Source organism: Balaenoptera musculus, chromosome 4 (assembly GCF_009873245.2).
Source record: "Balaenoptera musculus isolate JJ_BM4_2016_0621 chromosome 4, mBalMus1.pri.v3, whole genome shotgun sequence".
In the NCBI taxonomy this organism is placed as follows: domain Eukaryota; kingdom Metazoa; phylum Chordata; class Mammalia; order Artiodactyla; family Balaenopteridae; genus Balaenoptera; species Balaenoptera musculus.
The window spans coordinates 76,886,431-76,907,247 of record NC_045788.1 but is presented as its reverse complement, the minus strand read 5'-3'; the positions used below and the strand labels follow the sequence as shown (position 1 = coordinate 76,907,247).

Below are 20,817 nucleotides of genomic sequence, written 5' to 3'. Positions count from 1 at the left end.
TAAGAATTCTACAAGTAACCTTCTAGACTACCCAAGATGTTTTTTGATCAAGCAGCTTGAGAGTAGGCTCAAGCCACCCCTATAAGTATTTCGATCGCCTCAAACCTCAACTATGCGTTCCTTCTCACATCCCAGAATTATCTTCAGCAATAGAATGGGAGCAATATAAGGAATCAAATATATGCTTGAGTCTAATTATGAAACTGAGAACAATCTTCCAAGAGGCTAGAGTTGAGCATTCTTAATTGGGAGACAGTAATTTTCCTTTAATTTACAAGACACTACTTGGCTAGTACTTACTTGATCTGTTCAGCTGATCCTCCAGAAGTTGCATTTGTGATGGCCCAAGCTGCTTCTTTCCTTGTCCGAAACTCAGCAGTTTGTAATATACTAATGAGGGCTGGGAAAATGTTGGCATCTATCACAGTCTGGAATGAAAAAATTAAATGGAAAGGGAAATTACAAGAGTTGTAAAACTGTTCATGACACTAATTATAACTTTTCAGCTAGCTTCACTAATGACACCCTTCCCCTGTTAAAAATAAACTGGAAGGAGTTAACTCCTCATTATCCCTAACCTTTTGGCTACACTTAGTATCACTAACAACATCCTCCCTGGAGTTTGTGACCTTGTAATCTCCTAGTTTTCTACCTGGGTTCTTTTCTCTTTTATTGTTCTCTCTTGTTCCACTCACCATAACAAATCATGAAAGTTCAATTTTCTTTCTTTCCCTCTGCCATTCTCATTTCTCTCATAGCATCCACTCTCACGTGTGTGCTCTACCTCTCCAGTCCACATTTCTCACTGGGGCCCCAGCCCAAGGTGGCTGACAGCTTAACATCTGCTAACCACCTTAAACATATTGTCTGCTCTTTGTATCAGGTCTCCTTTCAAACCTCTCTCATTTACAAAGGCTGTTTTTATATTTATTTATTTATTCATTCTAAATTCAATCAGTCACCAAGTCTCCTTTACATTCTCAATTCAGCATGTCCTAAGTCCATCTTTTCCTTTCCTTTAGCACTGCCACCATTCTATTCCAAGCCACCACCTCCCACACAGATTACCAGAATAGCCTTTAGACAGAGTACTTTGACTCAATCACTCTCATATACTACAGTAGTCTTCCTCAAATTGCTTTCTTCATGTTTCTCCTTAGCTCAAGAACCTAAAATGGGTTCATATCATTTCATTTATCAAAAAACTGAGGAATTCTATATGAGAGCCTGGTGGTAGCAGACAATAAAGTACAGCTGAAATCACCCTGATGCATGCTATAAAATGCCACAGTTATCAATCTCAGTCCCTGACAGCCTCCTGGGGATGACTAACCATGCTTTCGTGGTCAAGAACTCTTTCTATTACACCACTGAAGAAAGTCAGTAAAATTTAGTGGAAAGGTGCTTCATCTTGGTCCTGTCATTAACTAGAGGTATCCTTGAGCAAATCATTTTATTTCTCTGAGCCTCAGTTTCATCTTTAATTGAGAATGTTGGGTTAGATGACCTCTATGATTCCACTCAGCTCAAAGTCCCATACGTCTATGGTGTATCTTTTCCAACTCATTATTCCAGCCTTTCTCATGGCCTATTCTGAACCATTTGGCCCATGGCTTAGCCTTTCACTTAGATTACTCTCCCACTAATACAAGGACAAAAGTAAAGGGCAGATAACCATTTAGAGAAAACTGGGTCCCCAAAGAGTCATGAAAAATTGAAGCAATCCAACACATGGGTCCACTAGAAAAGAAATATTTTATTTGGCAAGAGTAAAGCCAATCTGTTTAGCATGAAGTCCATCAAAACATTTTGAAAATACAAGATACTATTTCTCAGATCTTGACAAATCATCAAATATTAAAGGCAAAGAGAAAAACCCAAGGCCTAAGTGTAAGTTTCAAAAGATTTAACCTCTATAATGTTGGATAAAAAAAGTAAGAAGTACACTAAATAAGACAACATTGGAAATTAGTGTTCTCCAATGCAATAATGAAAAATTATACATACTTTAAAGGCTGACTGAAAAAAAACCTTAACTAATAAAAATAGAGAAAAAAAGACAGGTGCTATGAGATTACCTGGATCTGTGCCCTATTTCCAGCTGTGATGTTAGATATTGTCCAACATGCTTCCTTTTTGATAGACTCCTTTGGGCTACTCAGCAAATGCAATAAACTCTGCAGAGCTGAGCAATTCAAAATTACCTAAAGAAAAAAGTTTGAAAATTTTACTTATTGTATTAATCGAAACTGAAGTAAACCTTTAACTCAAAGACTTTATTTTCGGAAAATACAGACAAAGAAATAACATCTCTCCTTGAAATTTTAGAAATAACTTTATCAAAGCAGTTTCATTATATACACTCACAACTGCTAAACATACTTAAATATGGCACAATATGCCTTATTCACTTTCCTATGCCTACAGCATATTAAAATGTCTTTTGGGTAAATGTATCAAGTGGCCAGAAATTCATAAGTGGTCTCAGATTTTTAAGTCTTCTGATAATTCTCTACCTGGAAGTCAAGGAATCAATACATGCTTAGTTAAGTATACCAGGTGCTTTATAGGATACAAAGATTAAAAGTATATGCCCCCAGCTATCAAACAGCTTACAAAGGTGAGGAAGATAAGACAAATATACATGAACAAGGAGATCTACTCTACCAGAAACTAAAATCATAAAGTTATAACGATTAAAATAATATGTGACAGGCTCAAGATCAATCACTGAACAAAAGAATAGGATATCTAGTCTAGAAATAAATACAAGTATTTATAAAGAATTAGTAAGTATGTAATAATATTAATCCTTTCTTCCTCCAGTGACTGGCAGTCTTATTTAATAGATGGTACTAGAATAAGGGGCAACTAGTTGAAAATTTTTAAAAAATCAATTCTTAACCCCAAACAGTTAGTAAAATAAATCTGCAACCTATTTAAAGAGTAAATATAAAAAAGAAACCATAAAGCAGAAGAAAATATTAGTTAATAGCTGGTTTGGGGACAGTGAAGGACTTTTCAAGCATAAAAACAATAGAAGAAATTATAGGGGAAAACTTAAAATTTCACCAAATGGAAATTTTTGCATGTCAAAAACTCATATGAAAATTAAAATGCACACCACACAATGTGAAGAAGTAGTTGCAACGGAAAAAAGCATTGCTGTCTTTAATATGTAAATTGGTAAGAGAAACTACATTTTTAATAGAAAATTACCTCACAAAGTAACAAAAGAAGTGCAAATTAAAATGAAGCCAATTTTTGCCTATTAAATTAACTCAAAAAATAACAAAACTTGTGGTTTAACAGGTACAGTCTTTCCAAATAACAGTGTGAAAGACATCACAAAGCATTTTTAAATGCCAAAGATGTGGTGTGGAAGATAAGCATGTCAGAAGTTAAAGAATACCTGGGGAGGAGTAGTAAGGAAAAAAACACTTCACGGGAGGAGGTTGGGGGGAAACACCTTGAAACACAGACAGGATTTCATAAGCAAAGAAGAGGGAGGACACAGCAGACAGAAGGGTTAGAAATGAAAAAATGCTGAAATGGTTCTTTATCTCACAGGCATTAAAGAAGCTCATTGTTTCTAGGAGGAAAATAATGTGAACAGAGTTATTTTAGGAAAGATTAAGCTGTTATTAGGAAGAATACACTGAGAGGGGTAAATGCCTGGGAGAGCAGGAGGATGAATAAGATAGGTACAGCAACAACCCCTGCATGTGAGAAAACAGGGCCCAAACTAAGGTAATCAGATGTGGATCTAGAAACACTAAGAATCAGTAAGACCTGCTGACTTGCTATACAAAGTGTGAGAGATGGAGACACCAAATATGACTGCAAAGTTTCAAGACTGGGTGAACAGTTGTACCATTAACTGAAATGGGAAAAACCAAGACGAGAAGGCGAGACAGGTACTGGAGACATGGGACTGGAACTTGAGAGAGGTTGGAACTAGATGTATAGGTTCAGAACTTCATTTATTCAGTAAATATTTTTTGAGTCTCTATACATTGTGCCAGGGACTATTGTAGAAGCAACAAAAATGAACAAGAATGACACAGTTCCACCTCTACAAGCTTACAATCTAGTAGACAGTTACATTACAGTGTGGTAAGTGCTATGATGGATGAAACAAAACAAGGAGCACCTAATTTAAGAGTCAGCTTCTCGGAGAAAATGTTAATAGCAAGACTTGAAGAATGAAAAGGCATTAGTGGCAGAGTGAGGATTTGTGTCAGGGGCTGGTCAGAACAGGGACGGGGATGGAAGCATATGTTCCATGCAGAGGGAAGCAAGCCATGGGTTAAATCTCAGAACTGAGTGTGGTCATAGCTAATACAGCGGAACAAACATGGCAAAAGCACAGAGCATGGCATGGGAGGGGGTAGATAGAAACTTTTTCTGAATAGCAAATATACCAATATGGTTTTAAAATTCAGAAAATAAAAAGGACTATACAGTTAAAAGCCTTCTTTCCATTCCTATACCCCAGCTACCTGGTTCTCCACAGAGACAACCAATGTTATTAGTGTCCTGTGTATGCTTCCTGAGAAATTTTATGCAAATACAATCAAAAACATACATTGTTTTCTTCTCCTCTCCTCCCTGCCCATTTTTTACACTAATAGTAATATATCCTACATACTATTCTGCCCCTTGTTTTTCTTTTTAAACAACAGAACCTAGAAACCTTTCCATATTGCCTATTAGCTTCTTCATTCTGTTGCACAGCATTTCATTATACAGGTGCCAGATTTTAAAGGATCTTAAACACTGTCCAAGGACAATAGGGGGCCATAAAAAGATTTTAAGAGAATGACACGATCAAATCTGCATTTTACAAGCATCCTTCTAGTGATATGGGAATGGTACAAGAAATGTCTGAACTAAGCACTGCAAGGAATGAGTAGAAATGGCAATCATTAGTGACTGATGAGAAAGGTGGCAGAAAGGGAATAATCAAACTAATGTCCAGGTTTTTGGCTTGGGTAACTGTTGGGGCCATTCACTGAGACAGGAACATAAATAAGCAGAGGTCCAGATACACCAGGAAAAATAATGAGTTCCCTTGTGGACAGAATAAATTTAAAGTTAAATATTAAGTGTTAGAAGACACCTGAGAACAAATTCAGTCTCCTAATTTTAGAGATTAGAAAAGTGAAGACATTAAATGTCTTGCTGAAAGTCAGAGCTGGCTAAGAAAGCGCTAAGGCTAAAACTAATCCCCTCCAGGGGATAATCCCATAAACAGAAAAGAACAGGTAAAGGAACTTGCTAAGGAGAAATAAATGGTCAATGAGGCAGAAGACCCAAAATACTTCAACACCACAGAAGCCTAGGAAGATAATTTTAAAGATGATGCCAATGCATCTGAGAGATCAAGAAGAAAAATGGCTAGAACAAACCACTGTGAGTGATGTATCTTGATATAAAATTTGAATGGAATAGAAGGTGACATTAAGAACTAGGAGGGAAGATACTTCTCACATAGGAAACTTACTGTGTACAAAAAGGAGGAAGCCATCAGGGAAGATAAGATGAAGAAGACAGAAAGGATGCTACTAGAGGCTTCTAATGCTCACAAGAACCCCTTCAAGTAGAAGTAGTGGGAAATAAACCGAACCAAAAGGATAAGTTACACCATAGGGGAACCCAAAATTGCCACAAAGCAATAGGTCAAGACAGAGATAGTGAAGGTATTGAAAGTAGCTGCCAAAGCCAACACTTTTAACAAACATTAATGCAATAAGGTATCATTTCTCCCCATGGAGTTAAATACTGTAACAGAAACATAATCATGAGGGGTCAATCTGCTATTTCTGAAAGAAAAAAGAAATAGTTACCATTTATTCATACCTGTGTCTGAATATCATCGCCTGTGACAATGTTTCCCACAGCTCGCAAAGCAGGAGAAACCACTTTATAATCATTATGCCTGCAACCATAAAAAGAAGCATCATATCCAACAGTTCTATCTTTAATCTCTTTTCCTTAGGGCTGAAACCCAAAAGAAATTAATATGTGATCGGTCCTTGGAGCAGAAAGGTACCTATGGTGGTTATTAAAGGAACCCTATCATAATGAGGAAATGTTTTTGGTGTCCCAAGAAAGGCTGTCTTTCCTTTTGTTTAGTATTTTTGGATAAAAACTACAAATCTGTTCTAATAACCCTTCCCAGGTATTCAATCACCTGGAGTCCAAGTTTTCCCTCTCATTCATTAATGCAGGTTTCATTTCCTCTTTACTTGGTCTCTATGGTTGCTGAGATAATGGAAAGAGATAGTAACATTTATACAGCACTTTTAAGTTTTACAAATCACTTAATTTTCACAGGAATAAAAATATATCAACAGTTGAGCTAACTTGAAAATGGAAGCCAGGCTTCATACTTCAAATAGTAGACTCTTTCTACTAAACCTCAGCTGACTTACTGGTCTGAAAAACCCCTCCACAAATCTTTTATATATCTGAAGACAGATATTAAGTCTTGATTTCAGGCTAAATAATATCCTTTCACTTTCCTTAAATATCTTATTTTCTCTCCCCTTTAATGAGATTGATCACTCTTCTCAAAACTATGCCAGTTTCTCCACATTTAAGATCCGATGACTAAAAAGAAGTGGTTAAAATATTTAGTAATCTAGAGACTAAAGAGTACAAAAAGGTTACTCTCCCAGATTCTGAATGACGTACTTCTGAGTCCTCCAGCATTATATTGCTTTTAATTCATAACAGCATTATGCCGCTGATCTGTACCCAGTCTATAACCCCAGAGTTTTATATTCTATATATTATACTATCTAATTCATTCCACATGTCATCTTTGGGGCAATGTTTCCTTGCATCTACTTTGTACTTACTCCAATAAATTTCACATGGCTTGTAATTATACTGTTTCCCCATTATGTTATCACTCTAATTTTTTTCTTCGATATTATTTTCTAAAAATTTGATTAATACAGTCTCAAATTATTTATGCCATCAGTAAATCTTCCACTTCATAAATGAAAGGCATCACAAAGAGATATAGCAAAATAAAATTCAAAGTCTGACACCAGTCTAGGTTAAGCTCTAAATGAGACAAAAAGATGAAGAAATGACTGTTTTTAGTGGCAGTGTGCCTTCTGCTATCCAGTGGTTGGTCTCAGGTCATTAACCATGAGCTAGAATTACACAGATCAAAGTTTTCCAAATGTTTCTGCTAAAGGGCTGCTTACAGCAGAAGAGTGAGAGGTTCTTTATAACCCTCAAAACAATCAAACAAACAGATGTGACATGAGTATAAAAAAGTAACAAAAGACAGTAGCCTAAAGCACAATAAATCAGTATAATGCATTAATATTTGAGTATCAGCAACTAGAAAACTAATATGAGAGACAAAAGAACAGACACACTTTAAGATATCTTACATCAGCAGCTCCACAAGTCTCCTACATACTCCTGCATCAATGACTGCTTGAATTTTATCATTGGGTCCATCTGATAGATATGAGAGGGCCCAGCAGGCATCAGCCAGTACATCAGTGTCACTGACAAACAGCAACCAGGAAAGCACATTCAGACAGGGGGAAACCTATAAAGGGAAGATGATATGATTATGAAATTCAACACAATAAAAGCAAGAAATGAGGGGGGAAACTCCAGAGAGCAACCAGGCACACACCTGGTGACTTCCGGTGTGATTAATACTTCTGGAGATGGAGCAGTAAGTGGCCAAGTGACATTTCCATCTTTGGGAATGCTGTCAATAACCTTGCAGTTTACTTTGATGAGGTAGTCAGAGCCCAAGGAAAACAATTTCAAAGAGCAAAGTTTAATATATACCAATTCTCAGAGTGAGATTCCTTGTCAAAACACTCTTTGTGGATCAGAGAGGTAAAGGAATTCTCCTAAGTGTTAAAGTTAGGAAATTCTGCATTTTAGATACTTTGTACAAACAAAAAATGCCATGTTTTAAGAGTAATTCAGAGCTTTTTAAAGGCAGTGAAAATTTATTCCAAATTCAAACAAAAAGACCTCTTTTTCTAGAAACAAATTATTCTCTTTCTATTCACATTAATATTGGTTCTTAGACTCTTTTAACTGTACTTTTTCTGCCAATTTCCCACAAGCATAATCCTTACCTTTGCAAATTCTGGAGGGGGACTTTTCCCTCTACAGAGATTAGACAAAGCCCATACTGCATTCCGGGTCATGGTCAGGCGATTTTGCTTTGAAAATAACCTATAAGCATAATGATGAAATGGTAAATGATATAATGGGCATTAATTCTCTGATGGCATAATATAAATATTTAACCACTTAATGCTATTGATAAACAGATGTCTTCAAACAGCTCTTCTCCACAACAATAAAGCTTAGTTAATTCTAACACAAGGAATTCAAAATTTTGGCACTTGAATAAGATAGGATGCCCAAGGAAATGATCTGAACAAGTTAGTAAGAAAACATCTGTAATGAAAAGTAACAGTAGGAAATCCAAAATGATTTCCAAAGATGCACTGCTTTCTGAGGAACTTCCCGTATTTTTATTACTCACAAAAAAAAAAAAAAAAGAAAAAGAAACTTACTGCAGCAGAGGCGGAAGAATATTGCAGTCTAAAACATAGTCCCTGCACATGGTACTATCTCCAGCAATGTTGCCAAGAGCCCAGACTGCCTGTGAAAGAATTATTCATTAATGACAGGCTGTAGAGTTTAATTTTCACATAATTCTTTCAAAAAAGATGCCAACATATCACAATAACTCTTTACAAAATTATACAGTAGTTAATCAACATATTATACATGGACATTAACTATTAAAACCCCTAAGTTCACTCAACAGGGAGTCAAATGAAATAGTTGTGGGATTGGTGGAAAAAGATCAATACTATTATATAAGTATACATGTGAATACTCATGGGAGTAAACTTATTAAAAGGAGGTACCAGTTCTTGTACATATTCTTAATCTTAGGGGCCCTTCCCCTTAAGTAACATTCCATACAGCCCTTGGAACATAGCAGAGATCCAAATGGCTTACTCAGCTGATTACAAATGTATTTTAAGCTTGCTTACAAAAGAAAACAGTGAGCCAAGAATTTAAGAGCAATCAAAACGCAGAAAACTTTACTCAACTTTTGGGGGTGATGGATATATTAATTATCTTGACTGTAATGACAGTTTCATGGGTATATACGTATGTCAAAACTTATCGTATTATACACTTTAACCATATGCAGTTTACTGTAGGTTGATTATACCTCAATAAAGCTGTAGAAGAAAGTCATATTCATTTAGTAATGATTTATATTTATGAATTTGACAAACTTTGCAGTAATTAAAATTTCACGTTTTCTAAGTGATTTTCTGCACAAAAGTGGCAAAGACTTGCTACGTCAATCAACACTAGAGATTACTACAAGAAAAAACTCAGTAACTGCTTACATGGTCTAAAATGTATATCTATAGGACTTAAAGAATTTCAGGGTTGGAAGGGAAAAATGGTTTTATGTTTCTAGGAGAAATTCTGCCTATATTCACTATGAAATTTTCTATTTTGGTTAAGTTTAGATTTCTCGAACACTCCCTGTGATGAACCATGGATTGTCATATCCAAGCGGTAAAACTGAGACTCTGAATATAAGACTGAAAGGAAAAATTGTACTCTTTGACCTGCTTCTCTTTACTTGTTTCATTTTTTACCTGCTCCTGGACATCTTCAAACTCTGAGCTGAGCAACTCTATGAAGATAGGCACAGCTCCTGCCTGAATCACAATCCGGGTCTGAAGAGAATTTCCTGAAGCAATATTTGTCAGTACCCAAGCTGACTCAAACTATAAAGATAAAAATAATTTCATTATCTTATTAGAATTTAATAGCTTGTTTACTTATAACAATAAGGTTTTCTGTGCATGAAGAAAAGAATCTGAGATCATTATTTACACATAATCTATCAGGTCAATACCATATTAATTTTAAATGAAGAATTCCTGAAGAAATAACCTTAGCCTAGAGGAATACTCAGGGTGTATAAAATTTCAGATCAAGACAGAGCTGACATGAGACCGTAAGAAGAATGAGGGAGTGCTTCATATACTGACATGGAATGATCTCCCAAGATATAAATGGAGGAAAAAGAAAAAAGAAAAACAATGTACATTAATATGGTACCATACTGTATTTTCCAAAAGGGTTAAGAAGGAATATATGCATTAATTTACTTACTGCACAGAATATCTCTTGAAGGAGCCACAATAAACTGTAAATACTTGTCACTTACATAGAGAGCTCGAGGTGAATGGGAAACAAGTATGGGAAGGATAGGCACTTACAGTAAAGCCTTTATGTACCTTTTGGCCTTAAACCATGTTTATTATCTAATAAAAATAAAATTAAATAATTTCTATAAAATGGGCAGAGCGAAATGGGGAAAGAATAAAACTGTAAAATGTGTAAAATATAGGCAGAGTGAAAAAAGCAGAAGACAATTTGAATGATAAGTAGTCCAAAAGGAGTTAACAGGCATACAACTAACAGAAATGGCAACTTCAGAGCATAAGAGCTTCCAATAAATTAGAAGTCTCCAAACCAAGGCACAGAGGTAAGACTTCTTTAAAAAGAGCATTCTTAAAGGTTGATAAACTGGTAAACAGTACGAAGGAAATTATGGCCAACAAAAAATACAGCATGTTATTAATTCTACACATCTCTACAGTAACTTGACTCTTTAGCCTAATATGATGAAATCCAAGAATGACCTCTTAAAATCCAAGAATGAACTCTTATATTACCATTCTATTTAGAGTCCTTAATTAAACTTTAGTTTTGTTTCCTTCTCCTGTTCTGTCTTCTATTTAATATTCTTTAATGAAGCACATATTGCGGGGGGGGAAATTCCGTGATGTGCCCCTTGAATGAGAAATCAATAAAAAGTCATCAAAAGATGGAGCTGTGACTTCTTTAAGCTTTTGGGTCAATTGAAAGGCAGTTGTCATATGGAAAACTAAATCATCAATCACTTGGGGTATGGGAAAATGAAAGAAATGGGAAGACAATCTGATTAGCCCAGTCCAAAACTACATGAATGATAGTAAATTTATAGCAGAAGACACTTAAAGAAGGGATATTCAAAGAAACCTAAAATTTGATATACAGAAGTGAAATAAAGTGGTCTGATAGCTAGTTAGGACACTGATATTACAGCAGCAGGGAGGACAGCCTAGGAGCACCACAGTTAAACATTTTTTTGCCTGATAACTCTTTGCTATAAGAGAAGTTCAGGAGACTTTTAAACACTGAGTATCACAAAATAAAAACTCATATCACCTCTGTAATTAAATTACTACTCAAACCAATGTTCAAACCCTTTTCAATCTGTCTGAATTGAAACTTGACATTTATACAGTACTTTATATTTTCAAAGCATTATTCACATACTCTCAGGTGTTCCTTACAACAACCCAGAGAAGCCTGGCTTTTCTAGTTTATGAATGAGGAAACTATCAGAAAAAGATCCAATGATCACTAATGATTTGAGTAATGTCAGTCAAAGAGAGCTAGATTACAGCCTCCTAATCTAGTAGGCTTATGGCCCCAACCATAGTTTCCTCTCTGAAACACACCTGTAACACTGACAAGAGTCTTCCAATTGCTGGCAGTTTTGGTATCTAGGGCAAGAAATTTCAAATAATGATATGACAGATTATTTAGGGTATGCTAAAAGGAAAACACAGTTCACCTAAAATGTAGCTTCTTTTGCTTACTAGGAAAATGAACTAGTAAAAGAGACATATGAAGTGGGTACGAAAGCAAACTTTCCTACAAGAAGAAAGGCTCAAAGTTCAACAGAGTCATCAGCATCTGAGACCATGTCAAAAAAATGAAAACTTTGAGGAAAAGCAACCTGTGAAGAATGAATAAGATCAGCATACATAGCAATCTATATCAAAGAGAAAAAGGTTTGCAGTGAGATTTTGATGCAAAAGAAATGGTGACAATAAACTGAGTAGATAAAGGATATATTAAAGAGTTATCAATGAGAAGAAATTAGAGTAATAATTGCTAACAGAAGTCAAACTGCTGTTTGTCTAATGAGGTTTAGCCCCAAAGGTCTCCCAGAAAAAGAGAGATTTCCAGATGCCACTGAAATGAATAAAATGGAGAAGCAAAACAAAATAGAGTGACAATGATTAGGAGGATGGAGAATAAGTAAATAATAGCCAGAACATGAATGGAAGAAAACTGGAAATTAGAACTTCTCAACAAAAGAAGAATGTACCAGAGTTATGTTTATCACTAAGAAGTACATAACGATTATAACCTCTGAATGCAAAGAAGATTCAAGGTCTCTCTTGGTAAGAATGGAAATCAGAAAGTAGTTTTGCCATTACTGGGGAAAGAAGTAGATGAATAACTATAACCAGAGGGCCAGTGAAAACTCAAATCATATTCATGGATTAATGAGGCATTAAAACACATACACACACACGGTGTTGATTACTGTGATGTTTACCTTGTAAAAACTTATCAAGCTCTATTTGTGCAATTTTCTATACCCATGTGTATATGTGTGACATGAGAAGGAGGCGGGAGGAGAGAGAGTGAGAGATAGAAACAGAGAAACAGAGAGAGAGAGAGAGAGAGAGGCAGAGAGAAAGAGAGACTGAGAATTCCTCATGGGTATAGACCCCTATTAAAGTGTTGGAAGAAGCAACTTTCAAATGTGTTTAATATGTAAGTATGTTTTTAAAAAACTGGTTGTACTTTGAACTATGTAGTTTCTCTTTCACTGGGTATCGCAGTCTTTATTTTTTTGAGTGGGGTGAACATTTCCGTCTCAGGTCCCAGACTAGATTTTAACATGAAAGAGAGTTGTGAAATGGGAATGTCCAGAGTTGATACCAAAAACAATTGCATAAAGTTATAATAGAAATGGCCAGAAAAGGTAATTTAAGTAACCATGCAACTCAAGAAAAACTCAGCAACATGATGAAATGAAAAAAACTTAAGAAATGGTATCACCTGAAGTAGTACCCAAAATTATTATAATCTTTACTCCTCTTTGTTGTTTTAAACTACTATATTCTTAGTGTTCCAAGAATGGCATCATGCAAGGAAACAACCTGTCGTGCAGCTGTGATTGCTTATAAATTGTAATTCCACTATTATTTTTCACTGTCCAGAACTTTCTAAATAAGGCTACAACTGAAACCTGAAGGGCACGCTGAAGATTTTGGTATGTTCTCTCTTTCCTTTCTCAATCTCTACCTTCTGGTGCTCAGTTCCTTAAAATAAGGAAAATGAGAATCCAAAACTGAAGTACTTCTGACCTCCTATCAAGTTTCCCACTCCAGGTTGAAGTACGCCTGGTTCCCTTTCTCCATTTGGATCAGGACTCTGTTGCTGGCCACTTTGCCGGTTCCACTCTGGTTCCTAGCAAATGCCAGGCTCACCTGGAGAGCAAGTGAAAAGAGAGGCTCACATCAGAAAAATAAATCCAGATATCAAACTCTGCAGAGAACAGTGCCTGAGTCATCTGAGCAACCTTTTAAGATAGGTAGAGGGATCAATGAAGATGGGGAAAAAACATAGGAAGATGAAGGCTTAACTGCAGTTTACCACATTAAGCTTTTAGTGTGGACAAGAAAGGTAGAAATGGGAAAACTAAACCAATTTAATTCAAATTTACAACTTTAAGAGGAGTATCTATTTAATGACTGGAACTAGGAGGCAATTTACTTATTTCTAGCTATTTTTATAAGCTTCTATAAGAAGGTTTGGGAATACACCATCTCAGCACTGCAAAGGACAGTACAAAGATGTTGAACCTGGACTCAAAAAAACAAACCAAGTGGGCCCAGGGAATACACCATAAGGCAGACCAATCTCATGTCAAGGCTCTCATGTATGGCTGAGGCCTACATGTCACTGTGTTTGAGAATGCTGTTAGTTAAACGGCATAGTCGGCTTCCGAAGTCCTAGATTCCACCCATATTCATCTCATTTGAGGGCAAGTGAGTATCTAGGTAGCACTGCCAAAAGCAGGCATTTTTATCTCCCTGGTTTGCAGTATCCCACTGATAAGGAAAGCCAGAAAGAAAGTGAAGAAACCCTTCACTAGGATTCACAGTTCTTTATCTATGGAATGAAGGGATTAAGTTTATCCAGTGATTTATTATTGACTTTAGCTATCATGACTACATATTATTACTCTTTCTAGAAGAGAAATGGCAAACACCCCATTCCAAAGACACACTACTCAAATTTCTAATAAGCAGGTAGGAATATCATGGATAACTCACATCCTAGCGCTCTCCAAGAAGACAGAGGAAGGAATACCCTCCAAGCTTCCCAGAGCATGTCTAATTATTTAACAATGAAGTCTCCTGGCTCTAAGGTCTCCATCAATATATTTGCTCCTCCTGCTTCTGGGGTAGTCAAGGTTACCCATTAGTCACACTGGAGAAAGAACACCATATTGTGCTTAAATGCACACAGAAGAAAAGCTGGGGATGATGACCTTTATATAATAAACAGGTTTGTTATCTCTAGAGTCTTTGGATCGCTAAGGTGAAAATCATGAGGTGGTCACTTCCAGAGGAATCATTTCTCAATCTTTCAGCCTAATTATTAGTTAGGCTGCACAAGGGTGGAATCTGAGAATTCTGATAGAAGCAAATTAGAGATTTCTGAAGGCTTTCATCTTCAGATGTGTTAAGATACAAACTCTGGGATTACAAAATCAAAAATGATGTAGAATTTACAAGTGTTAGCCAGGAGAGGGCACTGTCTGAGAGAATATACTGTGCTCTTTAGGGAATACTGGAGAAGGTAGGGATGGGGAAAGACCAAATTCTCTGACACTTTTCATTTTAGGACTAGAAAGTTATACCATCTTCCTTTAACACATTAAGGAACTGGACCTCTGCAACCACCTACTAAAAACTGCTAAGTCCAGGAGTAAATTTAATATCTCTGAATTACTCTCATTGTCAGAGACAGGATAGAAACATACTTCCACATGAACAAAATGATAATTTTCCCTACCTCCCTCTTCCTACAAAGCTTTTCAAATGAGAAACTGCAGTAAGGCTCTTCATTTGGTCCCTTTGATTCTCTTGACAGGTTGCTTAAGGGGCTCAGGCTCTGTTCTCTGCAGTATTGGTTGTCTGGATTTCCTTTTTTTCTGAGAAAAGTCCTCTTTCTTTGCTCTCTAGGTGAACCTGATTATTTTCCAGGTGTCTGGTGATCCTGGCCTTAGATGGGGACCAGAATTACAATCCAGGAAGCAGCCAACAAAACAGAATCTTAATTCAAATGAACTTGGGGATTAGTAAATGTCAAACTGGAGAAGAAAAACTGATGGGACACTGAAGTACTCTACCTTTTCTGGACTTCCTGTTTTTCCTCTGGAAGGAACTCATCACCGCAACAAAGAGAGTAAAAGAGAGAGAAGGATGGGATGGGAGGAAAGGAGAGAAAATATCAAGACAAAGCATCAAGTCTTATGAATTATCAATAATGCTCTGGACAGTAAGGAACCTGGGGAGAGGAGCTGGTACTTATACTTATAAAGATGCCCCAGTCCTTATTATACCCTTAAAGTAAGGCAAAGGTAAACATGGGGGTGAAAGTTATCTTTATGATTAACTTGTTATTAGCAAATATTTACTTGGAAAAATAACCCCATTCTGCAATCTATGTAGGACCTAACCAATCTTTATAGTTGCAGAATCTTTCTAAAGGGCCTGAGCCACTCAGATTAGATCCTACAAGTGAGAATTTAGGAATCACAGGTATTTGTTAAAGAATAACTCAGAAATTATTCGGTTGTTTACTCCAAGGAAGTCTAGCTACTGAATTACTTAATTACCAGTTTACTTAAAATCCAACTTTATTCAGGAACAATATAGTATTTTTAAATTTCTAGATAACTCCCAAGATGAGAGTCAGTTGATAGTTGGTTCTTTTTACTGTAAAAATTATCTAATCCAGAAGCTGTAGAATTTTCTCTTGGAACCCCTATACAACAGTACTAATACAGTAAATTAACATAGGAGAAAGCACACACATTCCCAACAAGGCTACATCCTTGTCAGCTCTTTTGGGGTGGGGCCGGGGGTGGAGGGGAAGGATTAATTAGTACCAGGTTTGGGGATCAGTGAGTCTCTGATCTAGCCCATGTTACACAGCCCTGAGAAACCCAACAAGTCCAATCTAAAAGTCCTTCAAAACCAAATTTTACATAGTCCACACTTAGGTCCTTATAATGGCTCCTCTACTGCAAACAATTCCCTACCAGATAAATATGATCCATAGTCATCATAAAATAATCTTTTACATGACTAAAAGTAACAAGAATTTTAAAGAGTAAAACCAAGGGCCTGGATGTTAACAAAGCTATCAAAGCAGCTTGCAATGTGGTTGTCAGGAACATCAGTATCAAAAAATTAACCCTTCATATAGATTAAAATAAGTAACAAATCTGTATACAAAATGTAACTTTGTAAAGGGAATTAAGATATGAGGCAAGAAATGAAAATGGTCCGCACCTGCAATGTACAATTCTCTTTTCGTTTGAGGAACTCCACAAACCTGGCCACTACTCCTGGTGCGCTGATGACTTCATCAATAGGAGGATTAGGTTCTGTCTCCCCATAAAAATAAAAGGAAAGAAGAAAAATAATCCTTTGATTTCAAGACAAGGACTTTATAAAGCTCAAACTTACTTCATAATATCCCTCCCTCCATTTTTAGCAACTCTTTCATGTTGTAAATCTAAAACAGAAAAAAAATGTAAAACTGAGTTCAGTCACTTTGAGACTAGGGTAGCTTAAAAGATTTCATAATAAGGGAAGCCTTAACATGGAAATACGATGGGCAGAATTCTTACAAATTAAAACTACTGCCTCTACTATTTTAGAAAACTTAGAAAGTATGGGGAAAAACATCAAAAGACAACCACTGTTATTATTTTGGTATACTTGCTTCTAACCCTTTTTCTGTGTATGGGTTTTAAGTCTCTTTTTTATTTAACATAAATTGTCTGAAGAAACTGGATTAAGAGATTCTGTGCTTGCAGGATCTAATTTTACTGCTGTAGTGATAAGTAGGAGTCAGCAGAAATTCACTAAGAATGACCTGCCAAATTAATCTCATTTTCATTTATGACAATAGAGTATCTTATAAATGAAGTCATTCAATAGAAACTTGTTGGGCAAATAGATAAGAAATGTCCTAAACAATTAGCACTGTAATTTCAGCAAGACATTTGACAAAGTTTTTGATGACATTCATGTAGCTACACAAGAAAAATGGCAGCTGGATTACAGTACTACTAGGGACTCTTAGCTAAGTCAATGGCCTTACTGGGAAGAGATGACTAATGATTCAATGTTAATTTGCAGAAAGCTCTAGTGACATGTTCTTTGCCTGGTTCAATATTTTTATCAACCATTCATATAAACACAACAAATAAATTTGATGATGACAATAAAAATGAAGTAGTTAACATGCTAGATTACAGAAACAGCATATAGAAAGAATAACAATAAGCCAAAGATGGCAATAAAACAGGGATAAAGCAAAATTCAGCTTTTAGATTTTTTTAAAGCAATTTAAAAAAATCCACATGACTTCACAGACGAAACCTAAAAATAGTTCTAAAAATAGTTCATAAAGAAAAGTACTAGGGAGTATAGACTGCTGAAAATGCAATGAAACATTACTATGCCATGACTACCAAAATAAATGATGCTAGCCTGGAGTACATTATTGGAATGTATAGTTTCAGGACAAGGAAGGCAATCTCTCACCACACCTTAGAGTAATAAGAATGCATCTGGAGTACTGTAGTCTAATTATCACATTTTAAGAGGAATGGCTGGCAAACTAGAATACATGCAGGAAAGCAGCAGAGTGTTGAAAGGCCTTGGAAAACCACATTATCTGAGAAACCTTTTTAGAAGGGTGGAGAGGGTAATATGATAATGGCCTTCAGCTATTTTTAGCAGGTTGTCAGGCAAAAAAACAATTATTTTTTGCTCTGGTGGTAGGTTTTCTTTCCAGTTAACCTCAAGGGATATATTAATTTATCACTAATGACTCCAAACAACCATAACTTACTACATGGGGGAGGGGGTGGTCAACTGTTTTAATGCTGATTTACTATCAACATTTTAATATGGCTCAGAGTTCCAGAGTTCTTACTTGCCCAGATAACAAGAAGTATCATATCCCATTCTACCCTAATTATACACACATACCAAAAAGGTAGTTATCCTGTCCACCAATAAATCCATACTTAAATTTCAGCGATAAACTGCTAACGTTAGAATCAACAATCACTACTCTTTCAAGTGATATTTTAAGTTTTTCTTAAAAAAGAGTGGAGTTTCTCAATTTGAATTAACATGAAATATTGCTACCGTTCTTATCACTTTAAGATCTTTTATAAGATACCTCAGAAATGAAAATAATGCTGCCTTCTGGTCCTGGTAAGATCACACAAATAAAAAAGGAAATTCAAAAATTAGCCATGACTCATAATATACATATGTCTGTATGTGTCCTTTTATTCTGTTGATAGAGATACTCCAAAGCAAGTTATCTGTAGTGTGAAAAATAGATTATGGGAAAGTAATACTTTGTAAATAAATGAAAAATATACTTAACATATTCAGAACTCACCTTTTGAAAGCAGTTTTCTGAATTTCTGCGTTGCTGAAAGCTGTTGCTCTGGGCTATTGGAAAATATCATTTCAATCATGTCAGAAGTAATAACACCACCCTGGAATCACAAACAAAAAACAAATATAATAAAATTTTAACTTAAATTCAAAGGAAAACAAAGATAGTACAAATTGTGGCCAAGTTACTGAGTTAACTATATTTAGCTACAAGAGTTACACAATGGTAGGATAATCTTTGCATATATAAATGTATGAGATGATTAATAATGTGATGAAGCCAAAAATCTTTGTCTATCATTAAAAAGCTCACAACCGTGAGAAAGTAATGTTAGTAGTAAACACTAAGACAAGGCGTTTATTATTCTTCCTCTCCTGCTCATCACATGGCTGGCTGTTCCTTGTCATTCAGATTAAATGTTAGATTATAAAAGAAGGCTTTTCCTGACCTTCAAATCTAAAGCAGCTACTCTATCTCTGTGATCACATCACTCTATTTTAATCCTATGCCCAGCCCTTCTCAGTATCAGTTATTCTTCTTAGTTATCTGTTTATTGCTTAGGTTCCCCCAGTATACTGTAACCTCCATGAAAGCCAAACACCCTGTCTATCTTACCAATATATCCCTGATGGGTGGCATACTGTAGACGCTCAACAAATATTTACTGAATGAGTATAGAGTAGTCTTATATAAATCACAGATTCTAGCCACTGCCAAATTCAACAGCTGACTCTTAAATTTATTTAAAATTTCTATTTTCTTGCTTTATTAAAACTTTTTAGTTTCCCACTAGTTTCTTGCTTTACTAGTGCTTTCCCATTTCCCACTACAAGCCATCCTCAGCATTAGTAGTTAAACTTCCTTCTCAGGATCACTTGTCACAATGAAATAAAGTTCTTAACATTTCATGAAGCGTAACAGTCAACAAGATAAACTGTAAAGAAAGCTGCACTGAGTTGTACATGCAAGATGGTTGGTAAGCAATACCTAACACTTAAGAATAACCCATGGGGAGAACGAAGCATTCTGCTCTTACAAGTCAGAAAAGTAACTACTTTGAAACTTATAAGTCTGATTCCTGAATAAACAAAAGTACCTGTATGATTTTGCTATGAATATGTTTCCACATATATCTTTGTTTTCTTCCCTCTCTTATCCCCTTATCATATAACATAAGATGTATTGACTTCACATTCATAGTATTTAAATATTGTTAACTTCACATCAGAGTATTTAAGTTACAGGATATCCAAGAGAGAAGTAAATATCACCCAAGGACTTTTCCCCTTCTGGGGAAAAGGTTAGTGCATTTTCAGCTGCATGCAGGATAGCTATATCATGTTACAAGGAGGTATGACCTTGTCATTGTCTTTATCTGAGACTCAGTATGGTTTAAGGAGTTGGGTATGGATGCCACAATGACAAGGAGTAGACTGGGACAGTTAATTTTATGTGTCAACTTGGTTAGATTATGGTGCCCAGTTGTTTGGACAAACACCAATCTAGATGTTACTGTGAAAGTACTTTTTAGGTGTGATTAACATTTAAATCAGTACACCTGAGTAAAGCACATTATCCGCCAAAATGTGGGTAGGCCTCAATCAATCAGTTGAAGAGCAAAGACTGAAGTTTCTTGAAGAAGGAAATCAGCCTCAAAACTACAATATCGGGACTTCCCTGGTGGTCCAATGGTTAAGAATCCGCCTTCCAATGCAGGGAACGCAGATTCAATCCCGGGTCGGGGAACTACGATCCCAAATGCTGCGGGACAACTAAGCCCGCATGCCACAACGAGAGAAGCCCGCACGCTACAGCGAAGAAGAACCTGCGTGCCACAACGAAGACCCAGCGTGGCAAAAAAAACCCCCAAAAACCTATAATATCAACTCTTACCTGAATTTCCAACCTCCTGGCTTACCCTACAGATTTCAGACTTAACAGCTCCAACAATTGCATGAGCCAATTCCTTAAAATCAAATAATCGGTGGATCAATCTATCTCTCTCTTCCTCTCCCCCCACCCGCAAATTGGTTCTGTTTCCTCTGTAGAACCCTGACTAATACAGTCCACAAAATACTCCATAATCATTTAACATCCACTTTAAAAAAAAAGAGAGAGAATTCTTCAACTTCCTGAAGA

At 36.1% G+C, this 20,817-nt stretch overlaps 1 protein-coding gene across 1 annotated transcript in view; it reads right to left on the bottom strand.

Moving 5' to 3' along the window:
• KPNA1 (karyopherin subunit alpha 1) overlaps positions 1-20,817 on the bottom strand; it is a 74,060-nt gene that overhangs the window by 9,172 nt on the left and 44,071 nt on the right. Inside the window, exons 4-12 of the mRNA XM_036850491.1 lie at positions 18,679-18,778; positions 16,542-16,636; positions 9,693-9,824; positions 8,577-8,665; positions 8,130-8,229; positions 7,416-7,579; positions 5,863-5,941; positions 2,079-2,204; positions 301-428 (exon numbers count right to left, since the gene is read on the bottom strand). Of these exons, the coding sequence (XP_036706386.1) occupies positions 301-428; positions 2,079-2,204; positions 5,863-5,941; positions 7,416-7,579; positions 8,130-8,229; positions 8,577-8,665; positions 9,693-9,824; positions 16,542-16,636; positions 18,679-18,778 (1,013 nt within the window). The remainder of the gene's footprint in view (positions 1-300; positions 429-2,078; positions 2,205-5,862; positions 5,942-7,415; positions 7,580-8,129; positions 8,230-8,576; positions 8,666-9,692; positions 9,825-16,541; positions 16,637-18,678; positions 18,779-20,817) is intronic.